The sequence below is a fragment of the Carassius carassius genome, chromosome 34 (assembly GCF_963082965.1).
Source record: "Carassius carassius chromosome 34, fCarCar2.1, whole genome shotgun sequence".
NCBI classification, from domain to species: domain Eukaryota; kingdom Metazoa; phylum Chordata; class Actinopteri; order Cypriniformes; family Cyprinidae; genus Carassius; species Carassius carassius.
This window is the reverse complement of record NC_081788.1, coordinates 17,736,459-17,755,766: the sequence shown is the minus strand read 5'-3', so window position 1 is coordinate 17,755,766 and position 19,308 is coordinate 17,736,459. Positions and strand designations below refer to the sequence as shown.

General features: G+C 36.2%; 1 protein-coding gene across 1 annotated transcript; it reads left to right on the top strand.

Annotated features, from left to right (window-relative positions):
* Positions 1–1,906: 1,906 nt before the first annotated feature.
* On the top strand, positions 1,907–19,033 carry LOC132114569 (guanine nucleotide-binding protein G(i) subunit alpha-3-like). The gene is made up of 9 exons (XM_059522748.1): positions 1,907–2,532; positions 10,515–10,557; positions 10,963–11,104; positions 11,838–11,995; positions 13,774–13,902; positions 13,976–14,105; positions 14,618–14,771; positions 17,839–18,049; positions 18,293–19,033. The coding sequence occupies exons 1-8, from the start codon at positions 2,415–2,417 to the stop codon at positions 18,027–18,029; spliced, it is 1,065 nt and encodes a 354-aa protein (XP_059378731.1). The 5' UTR covers positions 1,907–2,414; the 3' UTR covers positions 18,030–18,049; positions 18,293–19,033.
* The last annotated feature ends 275 nt before the right edge of the window (positions 19,034–19,308 follow it).

Genomic DNA, 19,308 nt, shown 5'->3' with positions numbered 1-19,308 from the left:
GGGGCCACGATGACCACAGGTCCGATGACGTGCCAGTGATGGTAAATCACAACTTAAATCATGTTTTCATAAAAAATACCACACGGTTAAACACAACCTCAGCTATACTTATAGCTGAGGTTGTGTTTAACCGTGTTGTACATCCGCGTTAACTCCGCTGCTGTAACCTAGAGAGGAGTAGGATGAGAAATTGCTAATGAACAATGTGGAACCAAAACAGTGAAACCACATAATAAATAACCGATCTACAAACATTTCTAAATTCATGTAAAACACAATTTTTTTAAATTATTATTGGTAAGTTAATCTATTTTATATAGTCTATTGTTCATTCTACAGTAGCCTATTGAAGAATGCAATAATTTAAATTAGTTAAGTTGTTTATTTGCTTTACATAGGCACTATATTTTTATTATTAACTAAATCCCTCTTATTAAAATAATGCTTTGTCTGACTGTACACCTTAACCGTAATAAACAAATCGGTAACACTTTAAAATAAGGTTCATTAGTTGACTACATTAATTAACATTAACTAATAATGAACTGCACTTATACAACAATTGTTCATGTTTGTTCATGTTAATTTCCACATTTAATAATACTTTATTAAAATCTTGTTAATATTAGTTAATGAACCGTGAACTAACATGAACAAACAATGAACAGCTTTATTTATATTAACTAACATTAACAAAGATTAATAAATACTGTAACAAATGTATTACTTACTCATTGTTAGTTCATGTGTTACCAACAAATCATACCATAACATGATTCATTAACATTTTTAACATTATTTCTTAACAAATAGGCAACCTATGAAATCTTATGTAATCAATCAGGAAAAAAACTGCTGTCTCATATTTGACAAGCCACCGTGCGCAACAGAGAACACTCGCCGACAAATTGACCCGCCCTCCTCTGAATCTGATTGGCCGTGAACCTGAAACAAACCAATCAATCCAAAACAAACCAATCAATCCAACGATGGCAGCAAGTCTTACCCAATCAGGTGCAGAATAGGATGATTCTTCACAGAATGCCGGGATGATTTGTATGGGATGCTGCATTGAAGACAACTCTGAAAATATGGGACAAACCCCATCCCGTATTAATTCAAAACAGGACGCGCAATTTTATTTTTAAATACGGGACGATTCCGTATTTTAAGGAATGGGTGGCAACCCTAATCTGACAGGACTTGGGTAGAAATCATGTTCATGGATCAGCTAATGATTTATTAACGTAGTAGAATGAAGCAGGGTGAGGCTGAAAGCCGTCGAAGCGAAACGAGGCTCGAAAGCAGCGGAGCTTTTCTTATGCTACAGTTGACCGCTTCCGTTCCTTCTGGTCGTGCGTATGTGAGGGGAACAGCAAGCAGAGCTGTTTTATCATACTAGATAGTACATTTGAAAGTTCTATTATAATGCTACTCTGTGCGGTCATCACCGTTCTATTATAACGCACAACATATTATAGCATCTTTGGTGTTTTTGGTCACCCCCTAAAAATATGATTAAAAACCATGCTGCGTGTTGTAAATAACAATGCTTTATACTTCAAATAATTGTGTAAGTAGTAAAGCAAAGCAAACGTACAAAAACGTACTCCTTGTTCCCTTGCCTCACAGTGCTTTGGTCCAAATGCTTTATTCTTTTACATCACCTAAACACACACGATACAAATCCAGTGAAAGACAACGAAGTCAATGGTTGTGGAAAAAGTTTGACTCGTTCACAAACAAGATCAGTCTCGATTAGTAATGCTCCGACTGTCGTTCAGACTGAAAACTGACTCGTTTAGTGAAATGGGCGTGTTTGTTCAATGGGTTCAACCAATAAGAGTGCATCCTCACAAGCCGGGGTCGAATTCTGTTGGTCCGGGCGTCAGTCTTTGAAGGCACGCGCTTCAAAGGGGAGAGACTTCAGCGAATGAAACATGCGAGTCAGTGCATGAAAGAGAACGAGAACGAGAACGAGAACGATTCGTTCTTTTAAAAGATTCGTTCTGAAACACTGTGCTCCACTGTGATTCACTTTGAGACATTTAGCTACATGTTTTGGATACAATCTTGGATAACGTTTTTGCGTGAAAAAAACTTAAACTGGCGTTAACAGCAGACCACGGAACCTCAACAGTGGAAACTTTTTAGTCACGAAAATCTTGTTTTTTGGGGGGTTTCTTGCTCTTTCCCAGTCAGTGTAGTTTGGTTCGCGGTCCCGTGTAATCTTTGTGTTAACAGAACCTCCGTTTTAATCTGTTTTAAGGCATCTGTTTTCATCCGCTGGAATCATCTCGTGCGGAACTGCCAACGCCTCATCTCTGGCATCGTTATTCTTCAGGCTGCAGGAAAATTACCACATCGTTCGGTGTTAAAGGTTCTTATTAATTGTTTTATAAACATTTCGCAAAATGGGTTGCACGTTAAGTTCTGAAGATAAAGCAGCGATGGAGAGGAGTAAGATGATTGATCGAAACCTGCGAGAGGACGGAGAAAAAGCATCTAGAGAAGTCAAACTACTGCTGCTCGGTATGATACAGCAGACTTTCTTAATATCAGTGTTTAAAAATGCAAATGCATGCTATTTTGCGTATAAAATGTGTACCTATTTTTTTGTTCTGTCATTTTTTTTTTCTTTCCCGAAGCTCGATTGTGTTCCGTAATTCTAATTAACACAAAGTAGACCAAAAGTGAACTTGTCACTGCAGATTGTCATGTTAAAATGTAAGGCAGCAATTGCATTTACACATTCAGCTTTAATAAGGTGCAATGCATTGCAGAGTGTAAAACAAAGAGAGACATCTCAAATATTATTCAAACCTGTTCTCATGCATGTCGACTAGCCTAAATTGGAGTGGATTCCGTATGTGTTGTGTTTGTACTAGTCTTGGCTCAGTGTGCTGTCAAAACATGTTTCCCAGTGGTAATCCTCCCCCATGCAGTGTCCCAAAACATCCAGTGAGCATCACATTTGAAAGCATATTTAACCTACAGCATTTGGTTGCTCTGTGTGACATGAGAAGCAAACCCACACACTAACACAGGAAAACAGTGGAAAGTAATGGTGTGATTATGGCAGTAATCCAGCTATCAAAGCGTGAGGGAATGCAGAAGATAATGGATGATTTGGACCATTAGAGTGACAAAATACTGGTGTTTTGTCAGTAGCATACCAGTTTTTTGAGACAGAAGCCCCATAGATAGCAGAAGCAGGCAGTCAACTAGAATATACACCTATAGACAAAGCTATAGAAAGGTCTCAGATATTGAACCATTTAGTTGTCTTAATCACTTTTGTTTGTATTATTTATGGGTTTCTTTGGATATAAAGTGCTGAATGATTTAACATAAATAGATATTCTCATAAAGTAGCAAGTGCCTGACAGAGTAAATCACTGTGGTTTGTTAAGGAGTGGTCAAATATGGAATGATATCTGTGATTTCTGTGTGGGATTGTATTCCTTTGGACTGTGACATTCTTCTACATCCAGATTCTCTGTCAAAACAGGTTACATTGCAGTAGATTACACAATCAGAAGTTATGATCAGTAACTTTTTCTGTTGTTGGTGGTGATGTCATATTCTTAAGGTTTTCATTTTAAAGCCTCAGACAGATTAGACATGGCATATCCAAGAAAGTATTCCTTTCAGTGGATAAACAACATTTGTTTTCGTAAAAATCCTCCTTTTTTGTCTCTTTTCTTCTCAAGTTATGTAACCCCTCTCCTTTTGGCATTTAAATCATACACTGGGGCATGTTGTGGGGGGTGGGGTGGGGGGTCTGGCTTTTTACTCTGAATGCGGAAACCCACATGCTGGAAGTGGGTCGAGCATTTCAATGAGCCGAATATTACATGCTCCATTAAACACAGAATGCAGTTCATAAATAAAAGCCGCTCTGAAAGAACTGTCCAAGGACAGAAAGTTCTGAGATTGCAGCTGGACAAAGACCAACTCCTGTGGCCTGAGTGATCAGTGAACTAGCGAGTCATCCTGAATTACCAATTATTTTTATACAATCTTGCTGTTCTAATACTGCTGGTGGATTAGACAGCACGGCTGGCTACATCCCTGTAGACAAAGCTGACTGGATGAGTTGTAATTACGGTAGCATTGCACAATGAGCTCTGAGCTTAATCACATTGTGGGAACTCTCTTGTGGCTTTTTTTGTGTTCTCTGTGACTCTCCTGACATCAGCAGATTCAGGGGCATTAGGCTATGATGACTCTATTATTACTTCTGACTGAACTGCAGTTCAAGTGGGGTGTTTAAAGGGGTACTCCACCCAAAAATTTGTAAATTCTGTCATAATTTACTCACCCTTATGTTTTTCCAAACCTGTATGACTTCTGTCTTAGGAAGAACAAACAAGAAGATATTTTGAAGAAAACTGGGAACCAAACTACATTGGAGCCTGTTGACTTTCATTTTAATGATGGAAAAATAAACCCATAGAGACATATGTTTCAAAGAGAAAAGAATGTCCAGTTGTTCATCTTTTTCCATTTCACAGCTGTTATATATCAGTGTTATCATTATTAACTAGAAATTTTCCTTGTATCATCAGTTCATAGTGACCACTTATGGCCAAGGACAAAAAAAAAGCAAAGTACTTGGTACAACTTACTGAAGTCATTGAAGCTTATTATTGTCCATTTGACATCAGTAATGAAGAAAAAAGAAAAGTAACAGAAATTACAGAATTTTTTTTTACCATTTCATTTTGCTTTCCTAAAGACTACTCAGAAATCATGAAATCAAGTACTTTTTTATTTATTTAATTTAGGAAACATGTTAAATTGAAAATAGCACATCTAATATTTTTCTCACAAATTAGTCCTTCAGGGAACTTCATATTCTCAAGTTGGGAATTTTATAATTAAGACGTCTGGTTCATTCATGTCACTTTGGTTGGAACATGATGAGTAAAAATGCTCATCAGATGTGTTTTTGCTTTTTTTTAATGTTCTAATTAAATTTAAATTAATTCAGTATATATATATATATATATATATATATTATATCATAATTTGCAATAATCTCAGTGTGTACATGTAACATGTAATACGTTTTATTTCAAATGAAAAAATCCTTAAACAACAAATTTAGCATCAATGCAGATGCTGCATTCATTGTGTTCCTGACATAGACAAGCCCCCAACTCTGAAACTCTTATCTTAAAGAAAGCTTCTCACTTGTAATGATAATGAAAAGATCATATTTATGAGTTGAACCCACATCAATGCCACAATCTGTTTAAAGAAATAATTTTGTCTTCCACAGAAAAAAATAAAGGTGAGTAAATTATGTCTTTTTTTATTTAACTGTCAGTTTCTGAAAGAAACATTTTGCTTGTCAACTTTGGGATGACTTCTCAATGTAAAATTAGTTTCCTTTTGATAACATCATTACCCCACAAGAGGATATTGCTCAGTTGGGGGTTTGTCCTCAAGGGTCAGCTCACTGCTCAATGTAAACCTGCATTATTGGAAATCAAAAATAAATAGCTAAAGAAAAAATATATAAATCATACAGCATGGCTCTGCTCAGCTGGGGTTTATAATAGCGGCCATCTTAACCACACTGCACATGCCACTGCAGCTAACTGAATAATTACAGAAGGAGTAAGTCATTCACACACCCATTCAAACATTCACAGATGTGTATGTGGAGATTCTGTGGCTGTGCTGCACAGAACCAGTGCAAGACCTGATGCTCAGTCAGATGGCATCCAGACCATGTATGGCTCTCACTAAAGTGGCTGTAAATGCAGACCTGTGGTTATTGGGAAAAAGTGTGGAAGTTATGATCAAGGATCCAATTTGTGTGGAGTGAATGAATACTTCGACTGATGCTAAATCAGTGCTCTCACAATTATAACCTTGATATATACGGTTGGTTGGATCGTTCGTTCAAATTTCTTGTTTATTTTACTTTGTAACACATGTAATAGTTTTTAACAGTACTACCATAATAAATGATTCACTTTTTATATATTTGATCTGAGGAAGCAAAATCTTTGATCCTATTGTCGGAGGCGTCATGCCCATTCAAACCCAGGGGGCATGTGCCCCTTCAGATTTTTGAGCCAAGTGGATTTTAAATGCAGTTTCCAAAAGACAAAAAATAGCCCAATAATATTTTTTTTTATATATATTTGATTCAGTGTGGCACATCATCAACCGCTAAATTCACACAATTCTGTTGAACTTATGAATGCAATGGCCAATCAGAGGTGATCAGATGAGTCATTGCTGAAACGCTGGTGATTTGTTCAGTGCTCTCTGCTCTCTGGCGAATTCTTTCATCATAAACAACAAAGTGCAGATGAATGTAAGTAAGATATTAATTTCACAGTGTAAACCGCTTCAGTGATTGTAGTGGGAGTTTTTGAGAGTGCTTGAACTCTGGCTAGACTAAAGTCTAGGCTAAAAAAAGACTAAAAATTAGGGTTGGGTATCGTTTGAATTTGAACAATTCTGATTTCGATTCCTTGTTTCAATTCCGGTTCCTAACGATTCTTTAGTTTAGGATATTTTAAATGAACTAGCTAACCAACGGTCCTTCTGAAGGAAATAGTCTGACCTTCTCCATCAATTTTAATTCTATGAACCTTTTACTTTTTATGAGCTTTACTATGAATTTCTCACAGGGCTATTTTCAACTACAATATAAATATCAAATCTATGAACTTTAATAAATATAATAAATTATGAATAAATTTTCACAGGGGCTGTCCTCAATAGAGCTTTTTTTTTTTAAAAACCTCATGAAAACACATTTTCACATGAGTGTATGATGCTGCAGGTACTTGAACATGTTACCGTGCTCCCACTGATGGGCTAACCTGGTGCAGAATAGCAAATAAACAATAAGAAAAAACTTGTAAAACCAACTCCAGATTAGCAGCAGGTACAGTATAAAATCAGAAACAGTTCTAAAAATATGTGCGCTAATTTGTTAGCTGCCTAAATGTTGGCGCAAGACATATTATTAATTGTATATGTATTGTTTTACTTACCGGATTCAGACTGCAGTGCAGTCACTGCGGTGCCAGGCTGGGGGTCGGAGCCAGAGGAAGAGGCAGCGGAGGACGGTCGGAGCAGCGTGTCAAAGATGGGGCACACATTTATTTCTACTCCATGAATTTGGAGATGCTTTATCATGTTCGACGTGCACCCTCCTTTGCTTGAAACAATCTTGCCGCAAATGTTGCATTTTGCTGAGATTTCGTTCTGTTTAGAATAGGGTTGGGCGATACATCGCATGCGATTGTCACACGCATTTCGTCAGTTAAGCCGGTTCCCTGATTAGCGGTAAATCACCATCACCTGCTTGCAAATGGAGCGGCATTTAATAGACAGAGCCATAGATCACTGACAAGCTACACAGTATCACGTTCATTATCGCAGGTGAATCGCGATATTGCGTAGCTTTTCAGTGATCTATGGCTCTGTCTATTACTTGCCGCTCTATTTGAAACCAAGTGATGCCGATTTACCGCTAATCAGGGAACCGGATTTACTGACGAAATGCGCGTGACAATCCCATGCGATATATCACCCATCCCTAGTTAAGAAAAGTGAAGCCACATTTTGGACCACCGCCACACGCTATCCATGTTTGACTCATTCGGTTATGCCAACACTTCTGGTGGACGCTTCTTCGTTGGTGTTCAGTGGTTTCTTCTTCCGGACTGTGAATCGAACTAGGAATCGAAATGTAAACCTTTGAACGATTCCGGGAAAATCGCAAAGCTAGTGCCGGTTCCAATCGATACTTGATACTCGATACCCAAGCCTAGTGAAAATGTTCTTTGATGTAGGTTAAATGTAGGCTACCTTGCTCTTTTTCTGTACAATGAAAGTGTTATAATTAGTAACTTGCTATGTTTTTATTTAATTCACATTAAATACAAAGTCAGTCGCATTAAAAACATGTTATGGCGTGAGACCAAAAAAACTGGTTTTATGCATAGTTAATAGATTACACTAACATTAGGCTACTTTTCACATCGCCCACTATATGAACTATAAAGGTACAAAATGCATTTACTTACACATACATGAGAATCAAGATATTTCATGATATAATTAACACGTTTGGGAATATATTTTAGATAAAAAGGAAAAATTAAATAAAACATAAGCCTAAAAGCATAACCCAGTTATACAGCGCTATCGTAGATGCTGTGTGTCACATAACAAACATGACGAGCCCCCCCCCTCCACCTGTTCACTTTTGCCCCAAAAATAAGCGCATGATGTCCCTGCCTATTGTTGTCAGATTTTTATTGCTGATTTTACTTATGGTATGTTAACAGGAGTAGTAAAGCCTTGTGCACACAGAGACGACTATCACGTGCGCTTATCGTTTACATATTTCGAAGCGTCTTTTGTGTTCATACTCAAGCGATTTTCGCTGGCGATGAGCAAAGTCAATGTGCAAATTCACTCCCTGACATTAGATGGAGCTTAATGAAAAACAGAAATACCACATTGAATCCTATTTGATCTGCAATTCCTCTCCATAACATTACTGTAACTTCAGCAGCTTCAGGGATGTGAACAAAAGCGGCAATCTCATTGGTCAGCCAGATTTTAACACGAAGCGTCAAACCAAAAAAAATTTACCCGAGGCATTTTTTTTTTTAATTATGCTTTTATGTCTCACGTTTTGCACGTTGGTGTGCACACTCACTTTGGTGCCCTTTGTTTAGTCATGAGGCATTAAACGATTTGTGATATTCGTGCAAGATATTCGTCCCGGTGTGAACGAACCTAAACAATGTCTATAATTCATGATTCATCAATTTTTACACATGAGTCTCTTCAGTTAATAATTTTATCCAGTCATGGAAGTCTTAAAGAAATATGTTCACCCAAAACTGAAAACGTTGTCATAATTAAGCCTACTTACCCACAAGTTGTTTCAAACCTGTGAAAATGTATTTTTTCTGTATAACACAAAATAAGATATTTTGAAGTATGTGGGTAACCAAACAGTGTCTGATCCCCATTGACTTCTATAGTATTTTTTCCAGTACTGTGGAAGTCAATAGGGAAGCAACTATAGGGTTACCCACGTTCTTCAAAATATATATTTTTGTGTTCAATAGAGGAAAGAAACTCATGCAAAAATGTATCCGATTCAGTGTTTTTGGGTGAACTACTCCTTTAAAAAAATGACTAACCCAGATTTGGCTTGCTTAAATATACACTGATGAAAATGTCAATAGGTTTGTGTGTTCTCAATATGAGGTTTCATAAAACCTATGATTTGCTCAACCATTGATAACTCATTGAACTTTTACTTGCGCCAAGGCCTCATCAGACTTTGCAGGACGTTTTGGCCTTCTCACTCTCAGCTGCAGCATGCCTGCGGTTCAAGACTCAGAGGAAATTTTCCACATGATTCTCCTGCCCCCAAGAACCGCAGTTATTTTTTCACCATGCCATAAATATGGGCTAATATGTCAGCAAGCCACACCTCAGAAGCAGCCATTATTGATCTAACCCTTAATGCATCCTACAGTAGATTTGCTGCATGTAACCGGTGGCACAAATTATCCTGAAGATACCTGTTACTGGTCTGGGCAGAATTTTCACCAGAATCGCAAGTCAAAGGATATTTTAAGTTCAAGCCTTATGCATTTCAATAAAATAAAAATGTAGGTAATGTAAAAGTAATTTGTATGTTACAGACTGTCACAGTGTGGTGCTGGATTGAATGCACAAAGAAAAAGATAAACAGTCTTTATTAATCCACATAGGGGTAATCCATAACAAGCAGGTAGCAAACATGCGTATACACTGACGAGACCAGACAACTAAATACTGAACAGAATGCAACTTATATGGGGAACATAAATGAGGATAATTGACCAGAAACACCTGAATATAATGACACAATCAAGGGGAGACAGCAACTAGGTCAAAGAACAAGAGGGATGAAATGAAAACAAACACAAATGTCCATTAAGTGTTACAGTTACTCCATATCCAAAATGTGCTAAAAATGGCCTGCAATACCTGATAAATAGCATATTATTGTCAACTATGTTAATGTTACTTTCACTTGTCACCTGAGAAGTAAAGCATTGGATTACATACAGGCCATGTGTCCAGACTCATGTTTGTACAAACATCTCTTTTTGGTGTGATAGTAAATACGCCATTTAAGTGAGTCATTTGACTTGGTTATAAAAAGCTCACCTATCATAGCTCCTGCTGTCCTCACAAACACTTCGACTGGGGGAACTAACATCAGACAAACCTTTCATCTTCAGGGCATTTAATCTCACTGTATGGCAAGCACAACCCGAAATAGAGAGCTTGTTCTGCAGCTCATGCTGGGCTTGTGATGTGGGAGGCAGAGGTTGAAAGCTTCTATTCATCTAATGCAGACCTTCTGAGCGTGTGATGTTTTGGGTCAGGCGAATAAACTTTTATTTATCGATTTGCAATGTCAACCTCATCAACAACGTTCTGTGTTGTTTGTCTTCTTTTAGGTGCTGGGGAGTCAGGGAAGAGTACAATAGTTAAGCAAATGAAGTGAGTCCTTTGATTTTTGATCAAAAGCTATTTAAAGTTTCTTAATGCTTATATGTAAGAATGAGACTGGTTGTCACTGTCACTGTTTCCTCTTGTTTTTGTATATATATATATATATATATATATATATATATATATATATGTAATTAAATATTTTATACTAATATGTGTATAGAAATGAATGATTACCGGTATATGGCCATTCAAGAAATCTAAATTTTTCCCACGTTTATTCATCTTGAACTGAATTTTTGGGTTTGTGCAGGACTACCATCAGAATGAAAAAAAGTCTGCCCGTGCACAGCTTAGAGGGAATGTTGCTAGCAGTTTTTATTAGATCTTGTTGATGTAAATTGTTTTGTTTGATGTGCAGTAGATGTCATTATCTGATTTGTTTTACTTAAGGATCATTCATGAAGATGGCTACTCAGATGAGGAGTGTAAGCAGTATAAACTTGTGGTTTACAGCAACACTATTCAGTCCATCATCGCCATTATCCGGGCCATGGGCCACTTAAAGATCGAATTTGGGGATCCTGCAAGAGCGGTAAGATAAATGAATTAAAAACACACACAGAATTGCCCATAAACAATCATGTATTACTTCTCTCGTCTAGACTGGACATCTAGTGCTGGAATTTGAGTAAAGTGATGCCTGTAAAATTCACCCTCTGGTCAACCCAAACAGAGTTTAGTACATGGAAAACTTTCTCTTTTTTCAGCCTTCTCAGGATAAAAGTATTTTGGATCATTTTTAAAATCATGACTCTATGTACTACCTTAATTGGTCACTAATTCTAAATACACTAAGAATCCAGTGATGTTTTACCACAGGGTTATTCACCAAATGAACAAGGCAGAATGATATTTAAATGTATTTATATTCAGGAATATACATAGAAATAAATAGCATTATCTTCCCACATATGTTTTAACTAAAACAGTTTATGATAAAATGCCTTTTTTTCAGTTCAGAAAGAAATTATATTATACCTAAATTGAATACAACAAAATAATATACATAAAATAAGCAATAAATCGACAATGTATTTCTAATTGCTATCACACAAAATAAACATCTAATACAGCTAGCATAGCTTTATTCATGAACTTATGAGGTATATTTTAATGAAGCAGTCAGAAAGACTCAAATTCATGAGAGATTAGTCTGACGATAGCAAGATTAAATCAATCAAATTGACAGCTTGTCTTGTGTCATTGGGGCAGTTATGTAGACCAGTTTTCAGATTGTCTTCTAATGTTGTTCTGTTTAACATCAGGAAGATGCTCGGCAGCTCTTTGTGCTCGCTGCCACTGCAGAGGAAGGAGTCATGACCCCTGAGCTCTCTGGGGTCATCCGCCGGCTGTGGAAGGACGAAGGAGTGCAGACGTGTTTCGTCAGATCACGAGAGTATCAGCTCAATGATTCAGCAGCCTAGTAAGTGCACTTGAGTACTCTATGATGGACCAAGGTTTCTCCCAGGCTTTTCTGTGCAGCATAGCAAGGTAACAACAGGTGTAGTTCATCACATTAACATGTCTGACAACCAGAAAGTGTCCAAATGATATATAAATACATATGATATGTATTTATGATATATTTATTTCAAATAAAGGCTATTGGTTTGAATATCTGTAATAATGAAGTAACATTCATAAACATTTAAGAGTCAAAAATACTTTTTCGGTACGCTGTTTAGATAAACTAGCTTAAAGTAAACAGTTAATTAAACAAAATATGCCAATGTTTATTTTGGCTTATAACTTTAGCAAATATTATTTTTACTTGCAGTACATTTGGTTTATCGAACCATAATTTGTTTCCACGGAATCTTGCTTTTGTTTGAATTGATTGATTAACAAGTAATTCGTTTTTGGGTTCCTGAATGGGAAAGATTCAGGTTGAGGCACAGTTGCACAGCTACTTGAGATCCATCTTGCTTGTGAAAACTTGTTTAGCATTTTTTTACCTGGTAGATTCCAGCTCATTGACTGGGGGGGAATTTGTGGCTTTCTATTGCATTGCACAACATTTTTTCCTCAGATTTTTCCATGTTGCAGTCATTCTTTCACTCTGTTTTCAGCTTTGGTAGCCACTAAGAATATTTCCAGTAATAATCAAGAGTAAAGTTCTTTCCTCTCAGTGAGCTCATGCTTTCATGTAGTGAAGCTATAGTGCCAATTCTTCTAGTGAGAGTGAAGCTTTGTGCTCCTGTGTTATTGCAAAATCAGATGGGTGGGTTGTTGTGATGGATACATCTTAATGTTAGCAACAGCAGTGCTTTAGTAAGATCAGACCTGCATTGCAATGATTCTTTTTGCACCCCTTCCCAACTAACCAATCAATCAATCAATCAATCAGTCAATCAATATTTATTTCAATAGCACATTTAAAAAATGACACAGGTTTACAAAGGTGCTTTGAACAGCATCACTATCCATTTCATTGCATCCAAGAAAAATTATATGCAAAAGAGTAAAGATCCATCTTCAAATTTCAGATTTAAAACACTCAACAGAGTGGCAAGATCCAATATGGAGATTTTTTTGGTGTCCTGAATGGGAAACATTTACCACCATAATCATTTGTAAATCTTTTAATAATAGCAGAAAAATTATACTATGGTTCAAACGTTTAGTGTCAGTAAGTGATGGATTATTTAGAGTAAGACATTTATAATATTTCAAAAAAATATATATATTTCAAAAAATGCTTTCCTTTTGAACTTTCTGTTCAAGGAATCCTGAAAAATGTATCCTGGTTTCCACAAACATATTAAGTAGTACAGCTGTGAGTAATGGCTGCTGAAAATTCAGCCTTGCGGAAATGGGAATAAACATTTTAAAAGATATTAAAACAGAAAACCGTTATTTGAAATTGTAACTCTTTTACTGTATTTATGATCAAATAAATGCAGTCTTGGTCTTACCAACCCCAGACTTTTGAATGGTAGTCTATGTTTTTATGTCTCATACTACATAGCAGCTGATATTCATATGCATGTACATCTCAAAACAGGTGCAGGCTTTTAAATGTGTTCCGGCTACTGAGACTGTTTACGTAATAGACCCTGCATAAAATAAAGAAAATAAACTGGTTTTGATTTGGTGATTTTAATGATTTTCTAAATACCCTTTAAATAGTCTTGAAATTTTCAGTGTTGTTTTTTAAAGGGTTTTACTCAAAATGCTCACATTGGTTTGTCTCTTGTCCAGCTATCTGAATGATCTTGATAGGATATCCCAGCCCACCTATATGCCCACTCAACAAGATGTGCTGAGGACTCGAGTCAAGACCACTGGCATTGTAGAAACACATTTCACCTTCAAAGAGCTCTACTTCAAGTAAGTGCCTTTCTCTCTCTCTTTTCGTTCTCCCTCATGTCCTGATCACTGTATATTTCTTGTGTATAAACAGGATGTTTGATGTTGGTGGCCAACGTTCAGAGCGGAAGAAATGGATTCATTGTTTTGAAGGTGTCACTGCTATTATCTTCTGCGTGGCACTCAGCGACTATGACCTGGTGCTAGCTGAAGATGAAGAGATGGTAAGTTTCCTTCACCATCCTGAATTGAGCCATATAGAGATAAATAGAGATAAATCAGAATAGCACACTAGTCTGTTAACAAGATCACAGGGCCAATCAATTCATTTGATATGATGGATTAATGAAAATATAGTAAAATATTACAATCAGTAAGAAAAGCTACAGTATATTTCAGTATATTTGTATTTCTTCATAGCCACCACATGGGATGTTCCATTTGTCCTGGTTGTGTTAAAGCAATTTCCTCATAGCTCCTGGAATGGCTGCATAGTTTCCTCATGAGACCCAATTTCTTAAAATACTCTGATTATTTTTCCATGCAAGGATAATTTGAGGTTGCATATTGATTTTCAGTGGAGTCGATATTCACAGTGTTACAGAATGAATTAACCCTTGATTCCATTGCGTTTATTTTTTCCAAATGTACTTTTAGAAAATCTCAGCTCTCACTTGTCAAACCAAGCAGTGTCTAAACAAATGTGCATCATATGATGATCTCGATGTGTCCACAGAACCGTATGCATGAGAGCATGAAGCTTTTTGACAGCATCTGCAACAACAAATGGTTCACAGACACATCCATCATTCTCTTCCTCAATAAGAAGGATCTGTTCGAGGAGAAGATCAAGAGAAGTCCGCTCACGATATGCTACCCACAATACTCTGGTGAGAATAAATTAAATATTAAATTATTGTCATTATGATAGAAAGGTTATTTAGTGGTTTAAATAGCACCTTTTACACACATACATTAGTAGCTTGCATTTAAACTTTCTTTTATATGAGTTTATATGTGGATGATGTGGATGATGGTGCCACTCAGAAAATTTGGTTGTTTCTGGACAGTATTTTCAACAATACTTTTACTCCTGATAACTTGGTTCAGTCCTGGATAACATTAACTATTTGAATCATGTCTAAAATTAGATGGATCTGCAGATAATCAGTTAGTCATATTTTACTCAAGCATCAATACATTGGTAGAGCCTTTGGGGCAAAAAGCAGAATGGATGAATTATTGCTTGTTTATAAAAAGTTGTAAAACTGAAGCAGGGGCTATGTGAGGTTGAGTTTGAACAGACTGTCAGAGGAGGGGAGCTTTCGTTGTCTAAGCACTTTGGAAAACCTTTGTTTAGTGTCTGCTAGTCATCATCCTTCAGGGCCAGGTGAAAGTTGAGTCTTGCTAGTCTTTATATTTTAAAAACAGAACCTTTCAGTGGTGGAAAGAGAAGTGAAGTAATATACTTAAGTAAAAGTACCACTACATTCCAAAAAATGTAGAGTGAGTAGAGTAAAATGTACTTGTCCAAAAAACTACTTGAGTAAGAGTAAAAGAGTAGCTTACTTAAAAGTACTCATGAGTAGGGAGTAATGAGCTGTGGAATCTGCCCTCTTATTATAAACACTACATTGCAATTTAAACATTTGGAAAACATTGTACATACTGTAATTCACATAATCTTTTGTGGTTTGTCAGAAAGAATGAAGAATAACTATCATCCAGCAGTATTTATTTTGACTGCAAACTCTTTCAAATACCTCAAAATAACACTCAAAAACTATTCAAGTGATGAAAAGATGAAAAAGTTATTATCGGTACACTAATCACCATTTAAATCATAATGTTTTAAAAAAAAAAAAAGATTTAAAATCAGGTGTAAGGCCACTGAGCCAGTGCATGCTATTGTTGCAAATGAAATATTACTGTTTGGAACAGTGCAAAGAAAACAGAACCATTAGAAACTCCTATGAGAGTTCATCATCACACACCATGAGTTAAAATAGAGATTAAAAAGAGCCAATTTCTCTCCAAAATGGTGACAGTTTTAAAGAAATGAGAATCATAGACATGATAATTTATGTTACAATTTAAACATAAAAGCACATTGTTCTAGAAGGGGGCATTATCCCCTACATTTTACACAGCTACAATTACTCAAATTGTTATGCTGATAATAGAGTTGGTAAGGAAAAATTTGCATTAAATAGGGAAGTATTTCCGGGGGCACATGGGCATCTTTTTGCAGGGCAGTGGCAGTCTGGGTGAATAAGCTGCTGTATTAGCAGCATCTACAACTGAATGGATCAAAAAGTGTTGAACTTGAAAAATGTCTTTGCATGAGTACACTTGCTAAATGAAGGCGGATTGTATAAAATGGATCAAACAAAAAACTTTATTTTACTTTAACCAGCTGCAATTTCATTACATCACATGCTGACAGAGTTGCAGTAGGTTATAATAGCTCCACGGGTCATCAATAAGGTGCATACTGAATCTGGTCCTCCAATTTCAGTACATTAAGCCATGGTAAGCTGTTGTTCCACATTTCCAAGCGTACCCCTCCTACTCAGACTTGACACACACATAGGTTGCCAGATTGACAACACAAACAGGAACGACCACACTTTACGATGAATGAAATGAAATACGCTTTGTTTTCCACCAACTGGCAACCCCGGGATGCTGAAATACAATTGGGTAAATTGGCAGTGGGTGGGTTTCACAAACCAAAACAAAGACCGACATTCTGTCCCAGAACGCACATTTTCAAAAGAGAATAATTGACTGTAGCATTGTTTTTCAAAAATTTTCTTAAATTAACATTTTTCTTAAATACCTGCAAACATATTATGGTATTTTTATGCTTTAGTAGAGTAAAAATCTTACCTACAACACCTTTAACGTATTAGAGGAAGATGCCGATAACTCGACTGAACTGATGCTGGAAGAATGCACTTCCAGCAGCCATGATCATCACCATTTGGCAAAAGTTTTCTATGCAAAATTTGATTTGACTTGAGTCAAGATACCAATTACCCTCTCCCTATCTAATCACATTTATGTGTAAAAATAAAATAAAAACAAGCATGCAATGACCACAAAGGGGAAAATAGCGGAGTAAAAGTACACAATCTTTAAACTACTCAAAGTACAATTTATGATAAAAACTGATTAATTACAGTAACGTGAGTATTTGTAATTCATTACTCTACACCCCTTGTGCATTTACAGAAGTTGGTTTGTCCAGAGCATTGCAATTGAGCAATTTCATTGAAATCAGTCATGTATGAAAAGTGGCACTGTTTATTTTGCTAATGGGCTGTACCATTAGCAGAAACTTTTGCCTCACTTAATTTTTCAAAATTAGTGTTGTTGTTTTTCAATCTGGACTAAAAATCTTGAATCACTGAGATGCTTTAATATAGCGTAGTCCGCCAAAAATAACTTGAGTATTTTTATTTTGTGCCCCGAATCATCATCTTATGTCTAGTTCAGACAGAGTAAGTGAGTGCTAGAGTAAGTAGCCTAGTCTTTCTATTTTACTCTTTGTATTTTAAAATGTAATTCATTCCTGTGATGGTAAACAGAAATTTTCATCATCAGCCAATCTTCAATGTCACATGATCCTTCAGAAATCATTCTAATATGCTGATTTAATGTTGAAATCACTTGTGCTGCTTAATAATTTTGTGGAAACCATTATACATAGTTTTCAGGATTCTTTAATGAGTAGAATGTTAAAAAGAACAGCATTTATTTGAATATCATGTAGTCATTTAAATGTCTGTACTGTCAGTTTTGATCAGTGTAATGCATACTTGCTGAATAAAAGTAATAATTTCATTCAATAAATAAATTAATAATCTAAAATAAATCAATCTTACCCCAAAATTTTGCACGATAATAAAAATCACACAAATCGTAAACTTTTCTCTGTCGTATGACATTCAGGAACAAACACATACGAGGAGGCAGCGGCCTACATCCAGTGTCAGTTTGAGGATCTGAACAGAAGAAAGGACACAAAGGAGATCTACACACACTTCACTTGTGCCACGGACACCAAGAACGTACAGTTTGTGTTTGATGCGGTCACTGATGTCATCATCAAGAATAATCTCATAGAGTGTGGCCTCTATTGAAGCATCATCTGTCTGCTAAGGTAAGTGCAGTGAAAGAGAAAAGGGTTTACAGGACAGAATGTGAGGAACACTCTGGAGCTTTTTCACAGTGTGCATATTTATCTGTGAAAATGTTTTCACACTGAAATCATGATTGATTAATGTTTGCACTTTTTTTTCGAAATCTAGAATATAGAACCATATGCATCAAAAACCACAGACTACTGATCAATTATTATGTATAAAATATTATGATTATTATGACATTTTATTTTTATTTACAGTTATTTATGGAAGATTTCCGAGGTTCACTGGCTGGTTGTTCCTGGTTTTGCCTGGTGGTGAATGAACAAGAGAGACCTCCCCCCCACTGCATGCATTCTTCACGCTAAATGTGGTGCCTATGCCCATGGACATTTTTCCCCATCCTTTCTTAATAACAGTCCGTTATAGACATTATTTCTTTGCCATTTCCCTTTAGTCATTATTTTATTGCAAATACAGCTTCATTCTGTTCATTTCCTGTTTCCTCTCTAGGTATTACATAACACACCACTGTGCACAGATCATAATCCACAATAGATGTTAATATGTGCCTCTGCTAACCTCCATTGCATCAAAGATCAAACAGTACGATTCTTTTAAGTCCTTTTAATAACAATGTGTCAGTTCTTATGGGAAAGTTACCATTTTGCCATGTTTTTCATAATGATCTTTTGCTAATTTATAAAAAAATTTAGGTCTGTCTTTAAGTTTGCATATATTTGCATACACATCAGAATTTCTCCAAATTAAGCCGCTTTGATGAGTGAAACCAAGCTAGTGTGAGAACTATTGTTGTATATTGTGTTATATTATTGTCATACCTTTAGTAATCCACAGCCCAATCACACAGCGACAGGACACCATTTATTTTTTCACTAATTAGACTTGGATCCTTTTACATAATGCTTTATATAACACACTATTTTTGCATCTCTTGAGGAACAGTAAAGGTGTGAACAAATGTTTTTTTTCTGAATGATGCAGAACACTTGGGAACAAATGCCATGAAAACAGAACATGATTGAGAGATTTACATTCTTGAAGAGGATATATTTTTTTAAGACTTGTTTAATGTGATTCTGTTTAATCCTGTGGATTTCAGTATTTTTAAACAAACTGACACAATGTGATCTGGTTTGTAATACCTGTATTTAATATGAAAGGGTTGACATCAAGTTCAGTGTCCATAATATCTTTCTCCCAGAACATGCTAAACAGCCAGAGTTGCCAGCATGTGCAAAACAGACAATATCCC

What these genes read in the sequence shown, in the direction of transcription:
- LOC132114569 (XM_059522748.1), top strand. Translation starts at nt 2,415, where the DNA reads ATGGGTTGCACGTTAAGTTCTGAAGATAAAGCAGCGATGGAGAGGAGT. An exon ending in CTCAATGATTCAGCAGCCTA is followed by an intron (nt 11,996 to 13,773) that starts GTAAGTGCACTT and finishes TCTCTTGTCCAG; the next exon opens with CTATCTGAATGATCTTGATA. An exon ending in ATGCTACCCACAATACTCTG is followed by an intron (nt 14,772 to 17,838) that starts GTGAGAATAAAT and finishes TATGACATTCAG; the next exon opens with GAACAAACACATACGAGGAG.